Raw genomic sequence first — 18,987 nt, forward strand, 5'->3', positions numbered from 1 at the left:
TGTATGAGAAAGGGGTGGCAATGGCTGTGAAAATCAAACAGGAATGTGGAGAGACTGAGAAAGCCTGCTTCAGCTGCAATGTCAGACAAAGCTGAGGGGAAACAGTAGGACTATCTCGAAGGCCCAAACCAGCAGCCTCTTGTTTGTAGCCACTGCAATGAGCATGTAGTCTGACTGCAGACATATCTCTGGGCCTCATCTAGCAGAAAGATGAAGCTCAGTAGGCAGAACTGAATGAGGAAATCACCCAAACAAGCCATAGATGTAAGAAGTGGCCAGTTGGCAAGGAAGAGTGGTCCGGCAGGTGCGGTGGCTCACACCTATAATCTTAGCACTCTGGGAGGCCGAGGAGGCTCACTTGAGGCCAGGAGTTCGAGACCAGCCTGGCCAACATGGCGAACCCTGACCCTATTAAAAAATACAAAAATTAACCAGATGTGGTGATGCATGCCTGTAATCTCAGCTACCTGGGAGACTGAGGCATGAGAATCACTTGAACCCAGGAGGGAGAGGTTGCAGTGGGCCGTGATCATACCACTGCACTCCAGCCTTGGTGACAGAACAAGACTCCTTCTCAAAAAAAAAAAAAAAAAAAAAAAAGGTGCTCTCTCTCTCTCCCTCTCTCTCTCTCTCTCTCTCTCTCTCTCTCTCTCTCTCTCTCTCTCCCTCCCCCTCTCTCCCTCTCTCTCTCCCTCTCTCTCTCTCTCTCTTTCTCTCTCTCTCTCTTTCTCTCTCTCTCTCTCTCTCTCTCACACACACACACACATGCATGTGTACACATAAGAATTCTGAAATAAGAATTTTTGTTATCCTAATACATAGCCCTGACCCTCCCCTCCCAAATTTCTGGCAAATAGCTGGTCCAGGAAAAGTTCACTTCAATCAAAGATAAATACTATCAAAAAGGTATCATAATATGATATATATGCATACACTATGAAGGAGTGGGGAAGGAAAAAGGAAAGGAAAACAATGGATAGTTGATGGACACTCACCAGAAAGAAAAAGGTTCTCATGGAGCTGGTGGTAATTCTGATCAAGCTCATTGCCTTAATAATTTTAAAAAATAATATTTCTGTGAAACAGTAGCTCAATGCAGAGATGCAGTAGTTCCATGAAACTGGGCAACACAATGAAAACGATGAAATATAACCTGGAACAACTCGTGAAAATAGTGAAAGAAAAAATAAAAGCCACTGAGAAATTGGAATACAAAGGCAGACAAGAGTGAGAAAGGCAAGCAAACGGTGTGCATTTAGAGAGGATGTGACGGACAGAAACGATGGACACTAGAGAGCCTCACTTGTGTCTTCAGAAAGACCAGAAAGGAAGACCAGAAGGACCAGAATGAAGGAACAGAGAATATATTTTAACATCATAATTAAAGAAATGTTTCCAGTAATAAAAGATGACTTGAATCTACACATTGAAAGGGAACACTGGGAAAAAGAAATGACACAGGACAATCAACATCCAGCTGTATCCTGGTAAAGGGACTGGCTTCCCACAGAAAGCCTCTGGGGCTGGCAGACAAAAAGATCAAGTCACTTGTAAATAGAGAGACCTTGAGTTAGTCTCAATTTGCATCTGTTTTCCAGCCATAATTATGTATTGTGTTCTCCCTCACTCTCAAAAGTGTCATGACTTACACAAAAAAATTATAGGATTGCCTTGCTTAAATAAGGAAAATAAGAGGTGAAGAAAAGCATGGCTTTAGACATCGCCACAGCAACACAGCAAATAAACAAAAACTCCTGTGAATCCTCAAAGTATAAACCCCTCAATTTTAGATTTAATACTTAACCAAATAGCCATTCAAATAGAAATAATCTCTTTTTGGTGTGCATGAACCAAGGAGCATAATTCTCCTAAGTCCTTCTTGATTGAACTGCTAGAAAACAAACTTCAGCGAACCAAGAAGGAAGAGGAAGATGTGTGCCAGGTGTGCCCCAATTTAAAATCATTTCTTTCCACCTTTCCCAAGATATTCCCCCTCTGTACTCCCTACTTCAGTTAGTGATATCGCAAAATCTGATTGTCTAACTGGCAAACTGGGATTTATTCTAGTCACCCCATTCTCTTCATTCCAGCGTTTCATTAGTTGGTAACTCTTGTCAAACTGTAAAACGTTCTCTCTCAAATCTTTCCTCTGCTTTCCATCTCTATTGTCATGCCTTAGTTCAGGTATGAGTCATTTGTGTTTAGACTATCGCAATAGTATCTTAATTGCAGGAGCAATTTTAAAACATTTCACAACCGTTGCCACACAGGTGCTGAGCAATTAGAAAGGACACCAGTCATAAACAATGGCCCAGCACACTGGTGCTCATCAACTGTCTTTGGTCCTTGCCTAATTGGTCTCCTTGCCTCTAATATCTCCAATCTCCAATCCATCACCCATATTGTAGTTATTATGATTTATGTAAAGCCTAAAGTTGATCATGTCACTCCGTAAGTTTCTTTTAGTTCCGTTACCTGCAGTATAGATCAATGTATGAAGTCTAAAGTCTTTGGCATTGTGAACAAAGTCTTTTAGGACATAGTCCCCACCTAATTCTTAAAGTTTCAAATTTTAACACTCTCACATTCAGTGCCCAACAGCCACTCTGGACTTCTTGCCATTTGGTAAATGCACCAAAGACTCTTTGAGATTCAAGTGTGTGGTTAGCATTGTCCTACCTGGAACAGGAATGGAATGTACATTTCCCTAAAAGATCCAGATTCTGGTTCTAGAATCACATCCGAGTAAGAGAATCCACCTGGGGTAAGTTCCAGGGCTGAACAACCTCTGCAACAGGCGACCAGCCAGAGGTTGCTTCCTCCTCATTTCCTTCCCATTTTGAGTTTTCTCTGTTAAACATCCAGCCACATTACATTATAGACACACTTCATAATTCTTTTGATTAGTTGACTGACAAGAGGGTCCCTAAGGAGTGGATTCTGCCAATGATGCCATTTTCTGTTGTTTGTAACAAATCAGCGGCCTCTCCCACATGACAAGGCAGGGCTGCCTCTGGGAGTCCGAACTGAGTCCGCTCGTTCACTCATCCAACAAGCATGTGTTGAGAACCTCGGTCACATATGGGGTTGAGACTGATGCAGTCCCTGTCCTTATGAGCTTTCTGTCTAAAGTGGAGGGAGCAGCCAGCAGGAAACAAACAAATGAATGCAAAGTGCGACAAGGGCACAAACAGAGTTTAATTATGGAGAATAAGAAGGGGAATCTGCATCGCAGGTGGTCACTGGAGGCCTCCCTCGGTAGGTGATATTTAAACTGAGGCCTGAAGGATGAGAAGGCAACAGCCATGCAGAGATCGAAGGGAAGAACGTCCAACTAGGCAGAGAGCTAGTTTTCATTGAGAAAGTCAAAAACGCAGTGACTTTTTCAGTGTTTCGAAGCAGCATTTCATCCACTTCTGTGAGGAGGGCAATGCGTGTGGTTTGAAGATATCTGTACCCTCCTAGAGAGAAATGAACTAATCCAATTTTAAGTACACTTGTGAATACTCTGGTTGAAAAATCACACGTAGGATCCAGTTCTCCTAAGTTGCTTTGTGAATTTCCCTTCGCATGCCTTTGTGTTGTCCTTCCCATCTGGAGGGCTCGCTACTAACCTCCTCTACTGCAAAACTCCTGCTGGTCTTTGGAGCCCTGGTCCAGCCCTGCCTCCCACGAAGGAACCCTCTCTGACAGCTCCAACCCTCTGTCTGGGTGTCTTCTCCAAGCCTCTGCGCCCTATCTTCTTGAGTGAGCTATCGTCTATGTATTATTTTCTTCCATGAGTATACATCTCCCTCCTTTCCTATGATTTAAGAAGAGACGTCAAGTCTTTGTGTTCTAGCCTGTGATTCTTCACCAAGTGTCTGACAGCTCAAGTTTTAACATTTGTTCAACAAGCAATTTCAAATCAGAGGAGACTGCCCACCTGCCTCAGGAATTCTATATAGCCAAAATCCAACAGAGCAAACAGGATCCTTTCAGTTTTGAGGTTATTTTTATGAATGAATTTGAACAGATGGATATATCAATATACACAGAAAAATGAACAAAAGTCATATGCTCTCCTTTAAGGGAATAACTTAGTACACATTCCATTTAAACAAAATCTATAGTAAGAGTTCCTCAAATAGAACTCAGGGACCAGCAGTTATGAGAAAATTGCCAACATTAAGAACAAATTCCAAACTACTACTCCAAAAAAAGAAAAAGCAAAGGTCCACTCATTTTTACAGTACAAAAATTTTATTTTTTTGTTAGGATAATTTAAAGTTTAAAACTGAAGTAGACATATTCATTTTACAAACAAGATATTCTTTAAGTAAGACCATTAAAAACAGTAAACAAAAAAGCTGTCTTTACAAAAAGCTCTGTGCATAGCAACTTTATACTGTATATAACTGACAAAGCAAAACAATAAAATGAAACTATACAGTTTGAAATGAAACCTTACTGTACAAAAGGTAGAGAAGTTAATGGTTTTTAAACCATGCATATTGAAATGTGCAAAGAAAAACTGAGAAGAATTACAATGCTATAACAAAAGAATGAGATAAATAATGAAGTAAATTGTCCCTTTAAATGAAAAAAATCTTACACAGCTCCTCTTACAAACATAGGATAGAGTTTCTAGTTACCAATAGAAATACTCGTATTCCAAGTGGCACAAAAATAACTTGGGACTGGAATGATTGAATAGCAATGACTAACAAGGACAGGGTAGCTTTGTTTTTAATTTATTAGTACACTAAAAATAATCCTTACACACATTTGTACAATTAAATAGCTCTGTTGCTGCCAGAGTTCTAGCTGAATGGTCAAGAATGTCTGGTATTTAGTTACACGCATCTTTCGGTGTAAAGCTACCAACAAATTCTACAATCATTTTGAAGACAGTACTGCACTCATCTTCATGCAAGAGGAAAATTCACAGGTTCTAAAAGCAATGCTACTTTAAAAAAAAAAATTTCCTTATGTTGGATTGGCTCAAATCCAGGGCTAAACATGCTTAATTTTGCTCTGCCTTCACTTTTGGAAGGTAACGTTCGTATTCCACACATTCTTCCCCTTCCATCAATCAGGTTTCTCACTGGGGGACTTTTTCTCTTATGTTTCCGTGTATTTTGGCGCATTAAGCCCTGACTATGAGGGACTGTCAGCAGTACTTATAAGCATGCCAGGTTTCTAAAACCTTGAATTCTCATGTGCATAGAAATAGTATAAGTCATATTGGGTAATTCCAGAATGGGTTAAAGGCAAATAAGACAGTTGGGGCTGGATAGGTGTGGGCCTGCCTCAATGGGTCAAAGAGAAGGTATGCAGAATTAATGAAGTAATCTAAAAGTGGCTCAGATGCACTCATGATGTTTTTCCATGAGTGCTGCATCTATTTCTAACGCTGAAGTCCCAACTAAGATCCCCAAACTAAGTCTGTGTATAGACTACTGTGGTGCTCAGGAGTCAATAAGGAGAACCCCAGTGTGGAAACAAGTGACATCCTTATTGGCAATCCAAATATGCCTGGATGTGTCTCTAGGATCACACAGGCTTTCAAGAATCAACCACTGTTAGCAGCTAAGGCAAGGTTCTTCCTTTCTAAGAGCTATGAAGAGCCCATCAAAGGGCTGGGTAACTGTGCTGCATAGAACACCGACGTTCCTAATCTCTGGATGTCCCAAGAATCTGGTCTTGCCTTTCTTTGAACATCAGAAGAGGGAATTAGGGCTTTTAATATCCCTCTCGCACATCCCATGTCATTCTTGACTAGAAACAGTGTTGAGTGGGATAGCTGTTTTTCAAGAGACTTTCATGCCATAAAAGAGGAAATTTAGAAAAGGACTTGGATGTTCTAAGACTGACTCTAAACAGTCCATCAAACACAGTTATCTTCTCCAAACCCTGTTTCTGAAGTTCTATGGGGCTGTGTACCTCTGTACTGAACCAGGCACCCAAAGAGGAGGGAGTGGTGGGGTTCTGGTGAGGAATTCCCAAAGGGTCCCTTGGTTAAGAAAGTCTGTGGTTTTGGCTCTGCTAGAAGGTGAGACGCTTCTTTCCTTGGGATGCTGAAAGCCTGAGACACACTGAAAGATAGGAATTCTCTGAATTGCTCAGGAGAGAATGTTGAAAACTAATAATATGAATTTTTAAAAAATATTCACAGAGTGTGGACTATTTAGAAATCAGACAGAACTGGGAATGAATTGATGGGTTGGAGTATTTGTGTGTGCATGTGCTAGAGTCTCTGTTTCTGCATTAGGTTGTTCTGTGGGATTCTACATGTTCTTGCCCTTGGGTCAATAAAATGATGGAAAAGGAGGGGGTGCAGGACAAGGGATAAGAGTCTAGTAAGTAACTGCAGTAATAATCACACACCTTTAAAACTTGTTACTACATGTTTGCATCATTTTCATTTTACATCAGGAAGAGAAATCCCTCTCTCTTCCAAAAAAAAGGTCTTAATTTCTACCTCTACTTACAATAAGTTACACGTTTATTTATTTAAATAATTGTAAAACATTTTAAAATTTTTCCCTTTTTTTGTTCATTTTTTTTTTAGAGATTAAGCTATAAGCAAACACACATACAACATTTCGTCATTCAATTCAGGTTGCGTTTTGAGAAAGTCTTCCATGCTGGTACCCTGTTTCGTTCAATTTTTTTCTGCATAAACTAAATTGGTATCTGAAAGGCTTCATAGAAAATAGAAACTTTCAACTTTTTTTTTCCTACAAAGAAAAACAAATAGTATCCAAAATATTAAGCATTAATTGTTTGCCAATTTTTTCTTAAATATTTTACAAACATAGGAAGGTGGTTTTCATAATGTTCGTAACAAAGAATTGCATTTCTGCTCTTAGCACTGACTACGTCAATGACACCTTTTGTCCTTGTCCCCAAGAGGGTCAGTTTGTGTAGCCACCGTCAGAGCTATAGGAGGACGTGGGACCAAGTAAGATGCCGGCTCCTTGCAGACCCAAGGGTGTCCATCGTGTTCATGTGGGGGCACCACTACACCCCCGTAAGAGCTCATAGCGCTTTCTTCATTATTGGTCCATCAGAGTAAGTAGTTTTGTGCTATAAGAAAGCAGTTCTTCTTTACATCGGGGGTACAACAAGTCCGGTCATGGCTGCAAGGAAAGAGTGGCACAGGAATGAGACTTGGGGACTTTTTATGTTCAAGGCTATGACACAGAGTGAGGGGCAGGGGATGGGAATGATAGAGTCTGATGCCATTCAAGGACACAGTGCCCTCAGCTGATATGAGGACCGTTCTCCTAGCAGACAGCCCATTAAAGGCACTGAAGCCTTATGGAATCACTGAAGTACAAGGAAACCTTGATGAAGTTTTGCCTGGTTTTGTTTTATATTAATGGGTTGTATAAATGAGACAACAGATGTAAACATGTAAACTAAACTGTAATATATGCATGATATATTTTTTTATTCGACTAAAATAACTTCCAGATTATATTCCTCCAAATCACTTAGGTGGAACAGGAAAGGAACTTCCAGGTGCTGAGCCTGTTGATTTACCAGGGCATCGTTGATTACAAATCAAGCTTTTTATCTACCCTTCACTTCTTTGGTGAGTGCATTTTTTTTTTTTAAATTAGCTCATCTTCCTTTGGTGCTCACTGCTCATGTCTGATGCTCATTGCAAATGAATGCTGATTACTGGAATAGAAGACTTCATTTAGTTCCTTAATTCCCACTCTTCTTTTCTGAGGTGAAATCTTGTTCTGTCACCCAGGCTGGAGTGCAGCGGGGCCATCTCAGCTCACTGAAACCTCCCGGGTTCAAGTGATTCTCCTGCCTCAGCCTCCGCCTCCTGAGTAGCTGGGACTATAGGTGCAAGCCACCACGCCTGGCGAATTTTTGTATTTTTAGTAGAGAATGGGGTTTTGCCATGTTGGCCAGGTTGGTCTTGAACTCCTGGCCTCAGGTGATTCACCCACCTCAGCCTCCCAAAATGTTGGGATTACAGGCATGAGCCACCATGCTCAGCCCCCAGTTCCTACTCTTCATCACCCTATATAAATGGAGTAATCCAATTCTTTCTCCCTCCATTGGGCCAAGAGGATTCAGACAATGCCTCTCTGGGTGGAATCACTTCCCAGGGTTTCCCTAGATGTGGCAAATAAAGCAGCACCAGCACAATGTGGAAAAATCCCACAGCAAAATGTATTCCGCCAGCCTTGGCTTTCAGAGGATAAGCCCATGGGATTTTCACATTCTTGGAAAATGGCAGAGTAGTTTCCTTGCATCAGAACCTTTAAAATCATATCTAGAATTTGATCCTTTGCATTTTACTATCTACATTGCATCTAAGGAATTAGTCAATATAATAGAAGCATTTTGCTGAGTGTTGCTTACTAAGCTTCCAAGCAAATGGCTGAAATTCTCTCTGCTTTTCTCAATGCTTCCATCTCTTTCTCTGCCCCTTTTTTCCACATCAGCTAGTCCTCTCGGGCAAAATTGTCAGCCGTCTATTTCCCTGCCCATACAGCCTTTATTGAATGTTTGTGAGATCTGGATTAAGGTCTTACACAGCTAGCAAAGCCTTAATTATTTTTGCCTGTATTACTATATATTGAATCAATGTAACTTTTCAATAAAGGCGGTTCAATTCTGGACACTCCCTGATGACTTAGAGATATAGCAACCCTAGTAATTATCCCAGAGTGTAGGAGGGTTTTTTTTTTTTTTTTCCTGGAGGGAGCTGGAAAAGGAATCAGACACATAGTGTGTAATATTATCTCGACAATCTATACTCATCAACTGGAAGCAGCTGATAAATGAGGTAGGTGGAACCATGCTGTATGTGGAGCTCTCTGGCATGGAATTCTGAGTCACATTCTGAACTTCAATTTGTCTATTATATTTAAAACTCCTGACTCGGCACGGTGGCTGATACCTGTAATCCCAGCTCTTTAGGAGGCTGAGGTGGGAGGATCACTTGAGCCCAGGAGTTCAAGACCAGTCTGAGCAACATGACGAAAACCCATCTCTGCAAAAAATACAAAACTTAGCCAGGCATGGTAGTACATGCCTATAGTCTCAGCTACTCAGGAAGCTGAGGTAAGAGAATCTCTTATTGAGCCCAGGAGGTCAAGCCTGCAGTGAGCCATGATGGCACCACTGTGCTACAACCTGTGTGACAGAGTGAGACCCTGTCTCAAAAAGAAAAATCCTCAGCCCCTTCCTTTTCTGCGTGCTCAGAGAGATACCAAAGGGGCTCATGGAACAGCAGAGGTGCTCAAAGAACAAGATGCCCTGAATGACAGAGAAGAACAGATTTGAGATATATCCCTTCCTCCTAGTCCGACATCCAGACTGGGTAGGCTTGATGTCTGCTAGGTGGGGACTCTGACTTTTTGCTTGTAGAAACCATAGCCAACAGACAGAAAGCAATTATCTCCCTTTGAACCAGGTGGAAAGTAGGTATGGGTATAGGGTAAAGATAAGAATTTCACTCTCATTGTCCCTGGAGACACAGTGGGCTGCCAGAGCACAAGCTCTGGAGTCCACATGTCTGGGTTCAAGTCATCAGACTCTTCCTGTGTGGCCTTGGGTAAACTGCTTAACTAAGAATGGTGATAATGGCATGACTTAGACATAATTCTCTTAAAGCACTCAGTTCGGCACCTTGCCTGTAGTGCTCAGGATAGTTAGCAAGCCTCAGAGAGTGTGGGCGGCACATGCCTTTGCAGGCAATGAAGTCTAGAGAAGGGCTCCTCCCCAGCCTGCGATCACCCAGGCACTCAGCCCACATTGTCACCCTCCCACTGTATCTCTAAAGAGATGGAGCTCCCTGCCCAGCAGGCCTCTGAGATCCCAGGATTTTTGTTGTTGTTGTTCAGTGACTGTGCATTAAATGTCAGCTTCATTTCCTCCCTCTCTCTACTCAAGGGAACTTCACAATGCTGGACACTGAGCTTCCACGTACCTGGTCTAAAATGAGGAAGAGCAGAAGGTAAGGTCTCTGAGGGCATCCTTTGTGAACCCTCGCCTCCTCTCAGCCAGGCTGTAGGAAATATCTGTTACCTTGCCTAGTTCTTTACACAAATTAGTCCGCAACAACCTTTGGGGATAGCTGTCGATTTTCTATTTAACAGACTGGGAAACTGAGGCTCTGAGAGGATAAGGGCATGCACAGATTGACACAGCCTGGAAAGAGCTGAACTAGAACTCAACACACGACTGGTGAGATTGTGGCCGGCGCTCTTCCCGTGGCTAATCCTCTTTGAGGTTGTCCTCAGGATTCTGTTATTTCTCCATACCTCACTTGATATTTTCATAGTTTTTTTTGCAATTCCTTTTTAGGCTACTGCCCTAAATCGACAGGTGCTTCTATTTTTCTCCTCCCCAACCTACTCCAAAATTTTAAAAAGACTACATATGGGCTACGGTGTATACTGCTAAGGCAACTGGTACACCGAAATTTCAAATCACCACTAAAGAATTTATCCATGTAATCAAAAACCATCTGTACCCCCAAAATTAATTTCTTTTTTTAAAAAAAACCTATAAAAACTTTTTTAAAAAAATCTTTTGGAGATGGGGTCTCACTATGTTGCACAGTCTGGGCTCAAGCAATCCTCCTGCCTCAGCCTCCCAAGTACCTGGGACTATAGGTGTGTGCCACCACACCTGGCCCCTTCTTCTTTTAAAGGTTCAAATCACCAGAGGAATGTGGAGGGAACTGAAGGATTCAAATGAGGTTTGGAACTTTGCAATGACTCTAGAAATGAAGCTAGAGCCTAGAGCCTGTGCCTACATGCAACTCACCAATTCACTGCTCCTATAAACCTATCAGGAACGTGCCGCTCAGCCCGAGCACCCTGAGGGGTGGTGACCAGAAGTTTGTGTGGCTGGGGACCCTGGAGAGGGTCTTCTGTTTCTGCTGCAGCTGCCCTCAGAGGGAACCTCACTAAGACCAAGCAAGGTTTCCTTCCAGCTCTTTGGGCTGACTCAAACCTGACTTCAGTAACACCACAGGAGACGTGGGCATGCAGCAAGAGGTGGGGTGGGGATGACAGGCCCTGGAGTCTGTAAGAAACTTGTCCTGGCCACACCGTAGGCTGAGAGCCGGGTAAAACAGAAGATCTGAGACAACCAGCTCCACATTGAGAGAGGAGGTGGGGAAAGGGTGACAGGTGGAAGTCAAGTATCCTTTTTTCCTTTAAGTAAAACTGAACCTATGTGTTAAGTGGCCAGGAATGAGGAAAGGGCCACATCCATCCTGTCTTCCTCCCGTCCAATGCGGAGGAAAGCCTGCACCCCTCCTTGGTCTGTCTCAATCTGCATTTTGCCAGTAAGACTTGCTGGGCCTCTACTCGGGTTAAGGTCAATGAATAAAACCAGAGAACTTAAAAAGAAACATCAACACTGAAGAGGTCACGGGGAAGAGGAAGGAAAGTACAGTGAATATTCAGCTATCATCTTCATTTCCCTGTCTGGAGATGAAGGCATCATGGAGAAACTCTGGGCACATCCCCTAAGGATGGGATGGAAACCACTGGTCTTTGATGAAAGACGGGGCAGGTGGAGACACTTAGATACAGGCTCAGCCTATTTCTCTATGAATTAGACATCTGGGTGAAAATCCCTGCCAAAAAAATCCATGAAATTTCCAGATGTTTCCAGCTACCCACACATTGGGTGGCATATAGACCCAGCTGCTTCATCTAGTTAGAAGTAAAATAATTTTCAACAATGTTTCTGAGTGCTGGGTTTTCCATTCTAGCTTTGACAGTTTCTCGGTCGAGTCACTTGCCTTCCAGAAGACACCACCATTTCCAGTGTTTGGATGGCTCAGGAACCTAACGTACCTCCCAGAGCTCTGCTCAGCCACAAGAGAATGACCTCTCACAGGTGTCCCAAAAGAATTAAGAGCCCACACTCCACTCTATCATCAAACCACCAGGCAGATGCCATCCCAAGGACAATGCAGCCCATCCAAAGTTCCCCATAAAGCACTGCTGACCTCACAGCCTTTGATCCATGAGGGGTTAATGAAACCTCTTCCCTTTTTCGTTTTACCCAACCCTACTTGTTGTAAATATTTTCTTGCCAAGACACGAGAGGAGCAGCCTAAAAATAATGTGGGTTGCCGGTGAGCCCCAGTCCTCAGCAGTTTCCAATTTGTTCTTTTGCTGTCGGCTGCCCCCAATCCATGATGAGATGATTTGATTTTCATATATTCATCACATTTGTGTTATATCATGCCATATTATATTTTAGAACATTGCTCAAAAATGGGTTTGATGGATGGATAATTTTTGTTCTTAGAAACGGTATGTCTTTTCTTTCTATTCTCCACAACCGCCTAATCAGGCACCTGCTATCAATTTGACTTGCATGTAACCAGAATTCTCGGAACTTGTTGGTTGCTCCTGCTGGCTCCTGTCCATGTGTGCCAAGAGGCCGTGATGGCAAGCGGATTAGGTAAGCAGAAAGCACCACGTGGTATCCCATGGGGTGACTGGGCATTTTCTGAGAGGTAGCAGAATGGCCCTGTGGACAGCATAGGGCTGGGAAGTCCAGACACTCCTCAATTGTATGTATGGCTCTACCATGGTTAATTCCATTGCCTGCAGAGTTTGCTGATGTCTGTTTTCCCCGATCTTGCTTTTTAAAAAACTTTTATTATTTTTTGAGATGGAGTGAGTTTTGCTCTTGTTGCCCAGGCTGGAGTGCAATGGCGTGATCTCGGCTCACTGCAACCTCCACCTCCCCGGTTCAAGTGATTCTCCTGCCTCAGCCTCTCAAGTAGCTAGGATTACAGGCACCCACAACCACACCCAGCTAATTTTTGTATTTTAAGTAGACACAGGGTTTTACCATGTTGGCCAGGCTGGTCTCAAACTCCTGACCTCCAAGTGATCCGCCTGCTTTAGCCTCCCAAAGTGCTGGGATTACAGGCATGAGCCACCATGCTTGGCTCCATCTTGCTTTTAGATGGAGCGCTTGCCTGACTGTATAAGCCATTTATATCCCATGATGAGAACAGCAAAGCATCTCTTTGCAGGTAAACAGCTTGAGCTATACAACGATGTCCTGTTTGCTCTTACTTTGCCAACCCTGTGGTACATTGTGTCATGTATAACCCCAAAATAGAACCCTCGCTTACCTCTGAATCCATTTCCATTGCCGCTGGAGCAGGCAGGTGAAGGGGAGCCTTGGGGCCTGATGACAGGGGCAAAGGCACTCTTCTGTTTGACAGCAGGAAAAACTGAAGAGGAAAATGGGAGGATGGAGGATGTGCTGGAAGACCCGACGGTGGGACTTGATGACATGACTGGAAAGCAAATGCACAATCCTCGTTTAGAAATTAAGATCTTCCTTCAGTTCACATATTTGGCACACCTTTATTGAGAAATTGTTAGTTTCCTGGCATTGTTCCAGATTGCAGGGATTGAAAAAAAAAAAAAAGTTGAATGTGACAACATTGCCACCCTGTCCAGTGGGAGGAACAGACACATAAAACAACTAATATGGTAATGATGCTATTAGAGGAAGGTACCCAATGCTTGGGAGAGTCGGGAAGGCAGCTTCAGGAAGTGATGTTGGAACAGGTCTTCATTCACAAGCAGCAGCTTGGCAAGAGAGAAGACTGAGGCCAAACATGCCTGAAAAATCATCAAATCTACCCAGCAATGGAAATCACTTTTACACCCTACAAAAAAAGTCCTATTTGGGAGCTATGTGCTTCCCCGGTAACTCCTAAGGCTCCAGAGGTTTGGTCTGTAGAGTTAACATCTTCTCTGAGAGTGCCATCTCTATGGGCCACGTGCTCATTAAATGTAAAAGTTTATTAACATTCAGAAAATTGTCTCCCTCTCCCGTACTTTCAGTGCTCTTGGGAAATATAGCTGCAAGTTGGCCTCCCCTGACATAATGTTTAGGAAAAAACACCATTATTAGTGGTATTAACATTAAAATGACTTAAGGGAAGACTAAAGCCAAGTGTTGTAATTTCTAAGAAAAATAAAAGCAATTTACACGATGAAGTACCCCACCTCTTCATGTCAGATACTCCACCAAGTTACATCATGCAAGATGATAATTTTACCTTCTATGTTCAACTTAAGAAAGGGGTAAACTAGAGCACACAAGGGCAAAACTCTTAAATATAGCACCTGATAGTTTTAGGCACTTGTGTTAGTATAATTCCCAGATTCTGAACTGTCCAAGTCACATGACTTGATAAAAGTATTGTTGGAGCCTAATGACCAAGCCCAGCAGTGCTATTTCTTGCTTTGTGTTTTCAATGTACCAATTGTCCTTCAAAGTAAATTTGAAAGTGAGGACATGGGCGAGACTTATGACTGAACAACTAAGTACAAGGTGAATTGAAGGTCAAATGTTCTGATGTCCATGGACGACTCCACCCTCATTTCCCCTCCCTCCCTATAAAAATATATTTTGGGCCGAGTCCACCCAATTGCCTGTATAAACACTTAAATAGCACAAGTCCCATATGATGTCTTTTATCGCTGAACTGAAATCCAAAGACTTCAAAAGGAGAGCTTTCCCTAAAAACTTCTTATCCTTAAAGTAGTCTTGATTTAAGGAGCTATGCATCTGAGTACATCTGTCTTTCCTCAAATATGAATTAAAAGAAAAAAAAATTGGAAAGGAGAACAAAGTTCTGGAAGAATCTCATGTAATACTTGAATATGTAAATGAATAAAAACACTGTTGGGTTAATTAATTCACATAAGAAGATAGGACACAGGGTTAAGCATGAGGAGTGGGTCTTATTCGTGGTTCTGAGCAAAATCTCTTCTAGCCTTGGGTTTGGCATTAGTGAAATAGAAAAACAAAAGACAAAAAAGTCCACAAGCAAAAAATCCCCAACTTTTCATTTTCTCTAAGGTACAGAATTAGGGGCCAAAGAAAAGCTGGGACTTAGGGGGCCCGTATTCTACCACGGTCCCCCAAATGGTGTCTACAGCAGCAGAACCTCCTCTCAGACATCATCATTGAAGAGGTTTGTATAATGTGAATTAGGCATTCACACATACCCCATTCCATTTATATTCAGCAAGTGACTCACTAGTACAGATAATTATTTTCTAATAACAGATTTCAATGGAAAGTAGAGCCCATTAGATCAAAAATGGTTCCCTTGCAGTGGCAGCGGAAACACCTCAAGCTTTACTAAGTGACGTGGAGGAATTGTTGCAGAGTTGAGTAAGCACATGTCCGTTTTAAATAGTTCTTACAATTTTGTAAAAATGCCAAAATGCATTCAAATGAATTTAAAATTCAGTGCAACTATAATAAAAATACTGAAAGGAATTTTAATTTGTGCATTTCAGCAAACACAATTACTATGTTTATCTGTTTCAAAAAACAATAACGCTGTAAAAGACAGGAAGTTTTGTTTAAAAATTTTTTTTAAGTAGTAAGAGGCACTTATCTTCATCAGTGAAATCAGCATTGTACTAGCACAGAAATAGGCAGACAAATCTTTACAGCAAAACAGAGTTCAGAAACAGACCTGGGTATAGACGGGAATTAATAAAGGTGACATTTCATATTAGTAGGAAAATAAATGCATAGAAAAATACACTAACCATTTGAACACTAAGTTTAGAGTACTTTCTCCTGTTGAACACCAAAATAAATCTAAGTAGATTAAAGAGTTATTTTTAAAAGCAAAATTGTAACAGTGCTAGTGAAGCTATTAGGATGGTTAGAAGTTTACAAGATTTGCCGCATAATGAAAAACTTCTGCAACAAACACAAAAAGGCAAATGACGGATTAAGAAAAATATTTGCAATACTTATTTAGATATGCTTATATCCTCAATAGCTCATAAGTTTTCCTAATTGGAAAAAGAAAAACGCCCCAAGAGAAAAATAAGCAAGGGACACAAAAAAAGAAAATCAGGAATAAAAATGACCAAGAGAGACTCATATAGAAACAATCAAACTGATTCGTAATAAAATGCTAATTAAAACGGTAACAAGATCTTATTTTCCACTTACTAAATAGAAAAAGAAAAAATTAACAGGGCGGGGAAACATATAATATTCTTTCTTTTCTGAGAGAAGAATTAACCTCTCTGGAGGGTCTTTGGCAATATATATCAAAGTATTTTAAAATGTGCACATCCTTTGACCCACTAATTTAATCTCTAGAAATTAATCCCAAGGAGATAGTCATGACTGTGCCAAAAATAATAGGTCCAAGGGCATTTTTATAATAATGAAAAATTGGAAAATAACTTAAGTGTCCTGCAGTAGGGTACATTGTATTTAGTATACAATAGAATGCTATGCCAATATTAAAACTAGTGCTGTAGAATATTTAATCCCATGGAAATATACACCCCTTCAGATGAAAAAAACAAATTGCATAACACATATTAAGCCCCCTTTAATTTTTAGAAATGCAAATAGCAGCAACAGTCTAGAAGGACGTGATATACACCCAAAATTTTAGCAATGGTATCTCTGGCTGATGGGATTATGAATATCCTTAAATGTAGTGCTTTCACTTGTCCATATCGTCAAAATTTTCTACAACAAACTTGTGTTACTTTTAATACATGGTAGGAGAAACCAGTAAAGGTTATTACATTTTAAAAAGGGAAAATCTCGATTTCTTTGGGAAGAAATAAATAATACAATCCTTAGCAATAGACATATTAGCATTTACAAATAATTTTAACTTTTCTCTTTCATTTAAGGCTGTACTGCCTATAAACAAAGTTGTCTGTTACTCTAATAACAACCCCACCTATTAAAAAAAAAAAAAAAGCAAGAGATGAATAAATCCTCACATTCCTGGGAAACACCTGATGATTGTAGTCAACTTTTAAAAGCAAACACCACTCCTCATATCTCCGTTCCCTATTCTTACGATCTGGGTCTGCATCACTGAAGGATTTTATGGCGCCCAGCTTCATATCTGTGACTTTGGTAATTTTACTGCTTTCCTTCCACCCTCTCTTTCATTGATCTTATGGCAGAATCTCATTAGTTGTGCATCAGAGCAGACACTGCAATTTTCAAAATGTATCTATCCATGACTGGAAGACTATCCTTTAAAAATTAACAATGGTTCCCTCCGCGTAGACACAGAATGTGCCATTTTTCTTTCTTCCTTTTTACCTATACGTGCTTTTCAAGTTGTCTGTAATGAGAATACTATTATTTTAATAGGCTTTTGTTTTTCTTTTCTGAAGAAGTAGAAATATATCAGAATTCAAAGAGGTTGTTCTTATGGTGGGAGTATGCGTTCTTTTAAAAACTATTTTTATACGTTCTACATTTTCTGTAGTAATCATTTAATATTTTACAATAGAGAATGTCTTAATATTTGTTTTTGAAACTATAAAACAATTGAACCCCGGAGCATGGTCTAAGGCTCTGAACATAATGTAGGAATCTATGAGGACAGGTTGGATTCCTGCCTGTATGGATTCTGTCCCAAACTCTGCATAGGCTTGGTGGCTATTCTGCTTTGGAAGAAGTGGTCCCTATGGGTGTTACAGGCTTGTTAAATAGACAATCTTTTGGGACTGCAGAGAGAACCATTTTAGGAAAGTTGATTGCATGTACTTCCAATTGAGAATTTCTCTGGACATCTATCTCTCTATGGATAGGGGCCAAAGTAAAGACAAGTACGTCTGGCCCAGAAATCTCTGTGAACATGGGGAGTTAAGGAAAAACCACTTTTCTTTGTAAAAGGATTGATTGGCTTGCATAGTCTCAGCTGGAACTCACCGGGCACATATCCTCCTTTGCATTGAGCCATTGCATTTTTTGGAGCTAAGGGGTCTGTCAGCATTTCATTATAACCCCCTTTTGTCAGGGGTTTAGAATTCAGCCATAAAAACTTGCACTGAGCTGGAACTTGGCACACTGCTACTGCCAGGAAGTGAAGTTTGTATGTAAAATTGAAAAAACATCTGTTTGGCCATTTTTGAAGTAGTGTGAGAGCAAAAACAGTAAAGATGCAGGTTTCTGATACTCTGCATTGGCTGTCATGCAAGTTAAATGTGACCAAGAAGCTTGGCTCTATTTCTATCTTAGAGTCTCTGGCAAATATTTGCTCCATGGCATGGCCCAGCCACATCAGATGCATTTTTAAAAAATCATAGAATTGTGTTTTCAGACACAAGCAACTGAATTGACAAAATGTTTTCCCCGGGGCTTTTCTTTTTTTTGTATTTCCCAGAGAAGTAAAGACTTGGCTGGCTAGAAATACAGGTCAGGTGCTATTGTAATGAACTCCACTGGGTAGTCAGTCTTTGTGGAGTAGGGGAATTTGATTGTAATGAATGCACTGTTTGGAATTTCATTCCTAGCCTGCAACCCATTCAGACCCTCCCTCCAAAAGTGAAGGTGCAAACCATCACACCAGATTCAATAGGTACAGGGAGGAGGTCTTCTCCAGTCTCTCCTTCTCTCTCCCAGTTGGGCACGTTGCCTTCCTCTTTTCCCTGATCTGTGTCTACCATCTCATTTTAATGGGTACTTTGAAGATTTGGGGTGTTACTAGTTTTCTGGTGGCAGTGGGTTTGGGTGATCATGAAAGAACAGAAGGAAATCGTTCTGGTGGGAGTGGGAAGGGTTTCTCTCTACCAAATGAATTATTTAGGAAAAAATATTAAGCAATTAATACCTAACTGTGCATTTTCATTCCTCTTTTTTTTCTCTTTCTTCTCCATCCTCTTCACTACCACACTACATACTGTATTATAAAACTGATCATTTTTTATGTACAAAAACAAGTATGAGTCAACCTTATTCATACCTACATAAATTATGACTGAATGATGTGAAATTGCCACTTCTATAAATCAAAAATGGTCAAATAGAGGGAATTTCATATGGTTTAACCTAATATTACACTATAAATACATTAAATAATTCTTACATTATTAATTTTAAAATGTGGTATTCTGAGTGTGATGATATATTCTAGTCCCCTTTTTACTACTTACTATGAACTTTCAAGTCATTTAATAA

General features: G+C 40.9%; 1 protein-coding gene and 1 long non-coding RNA gene across 2 annotated transcripts in view; one reads left to right on the forward strand and one right to left on the reverse strand.

Annotated features, from left to right (window-relative positions):
- Positions 1–4,223: 4,223 nt before the first annotated feature.
- The window catches only part of EBF2 (EBF transcription factor 2), a 204,324-nt gene continuing 189,560 nt past the window's right edge, over positions 4,224–18,987 (reverse strand). The window contains exons 15-16 of the mRNA XM_001108135.5: positions 13,130–13,297; positions 4,224–7,124 (exon numbers count right to left, since the gene is read on the reverse strand). Of these exons, the coding sequence (XP_001108135.1) occupies positions 7,093–7,124; positions 13,130–13,297 (200 nt within the window). The 3' untranslated portion in view covers positions 4,224–7,092. The remainder of the gene's footprint in view (positions 7,125–13,129; positions 13,298–18,987) is intronic.
- LOC106999711 (uncharacterized) lies at positions 7,466–12,446 on the forward strand. Its single transcript, XR_001446604.3, has 3 exons — positions 7,466–7,582; positions 9,907–9,970; positions 12,334–12,446. It is a non-coding gene; the product is annotated as an uncharacterized LOC106999711 (long non-coding RNA).

The sequence above is a fragment of the Macaca mulatta genome, chromosome 8, assembly GCF_049350105.2.
Source record: "Macaca mulatta isolate MMU2019108-1 chromosome 8, T2T-MMU8v2.0, whole genome shotgun sequence".
Taxonomy (NCBI): Eukaryota; Metazoa; Chordata; class Mammalia; order Primates; family Cercopithecidae; genus Macaca; species Macaca mulatta.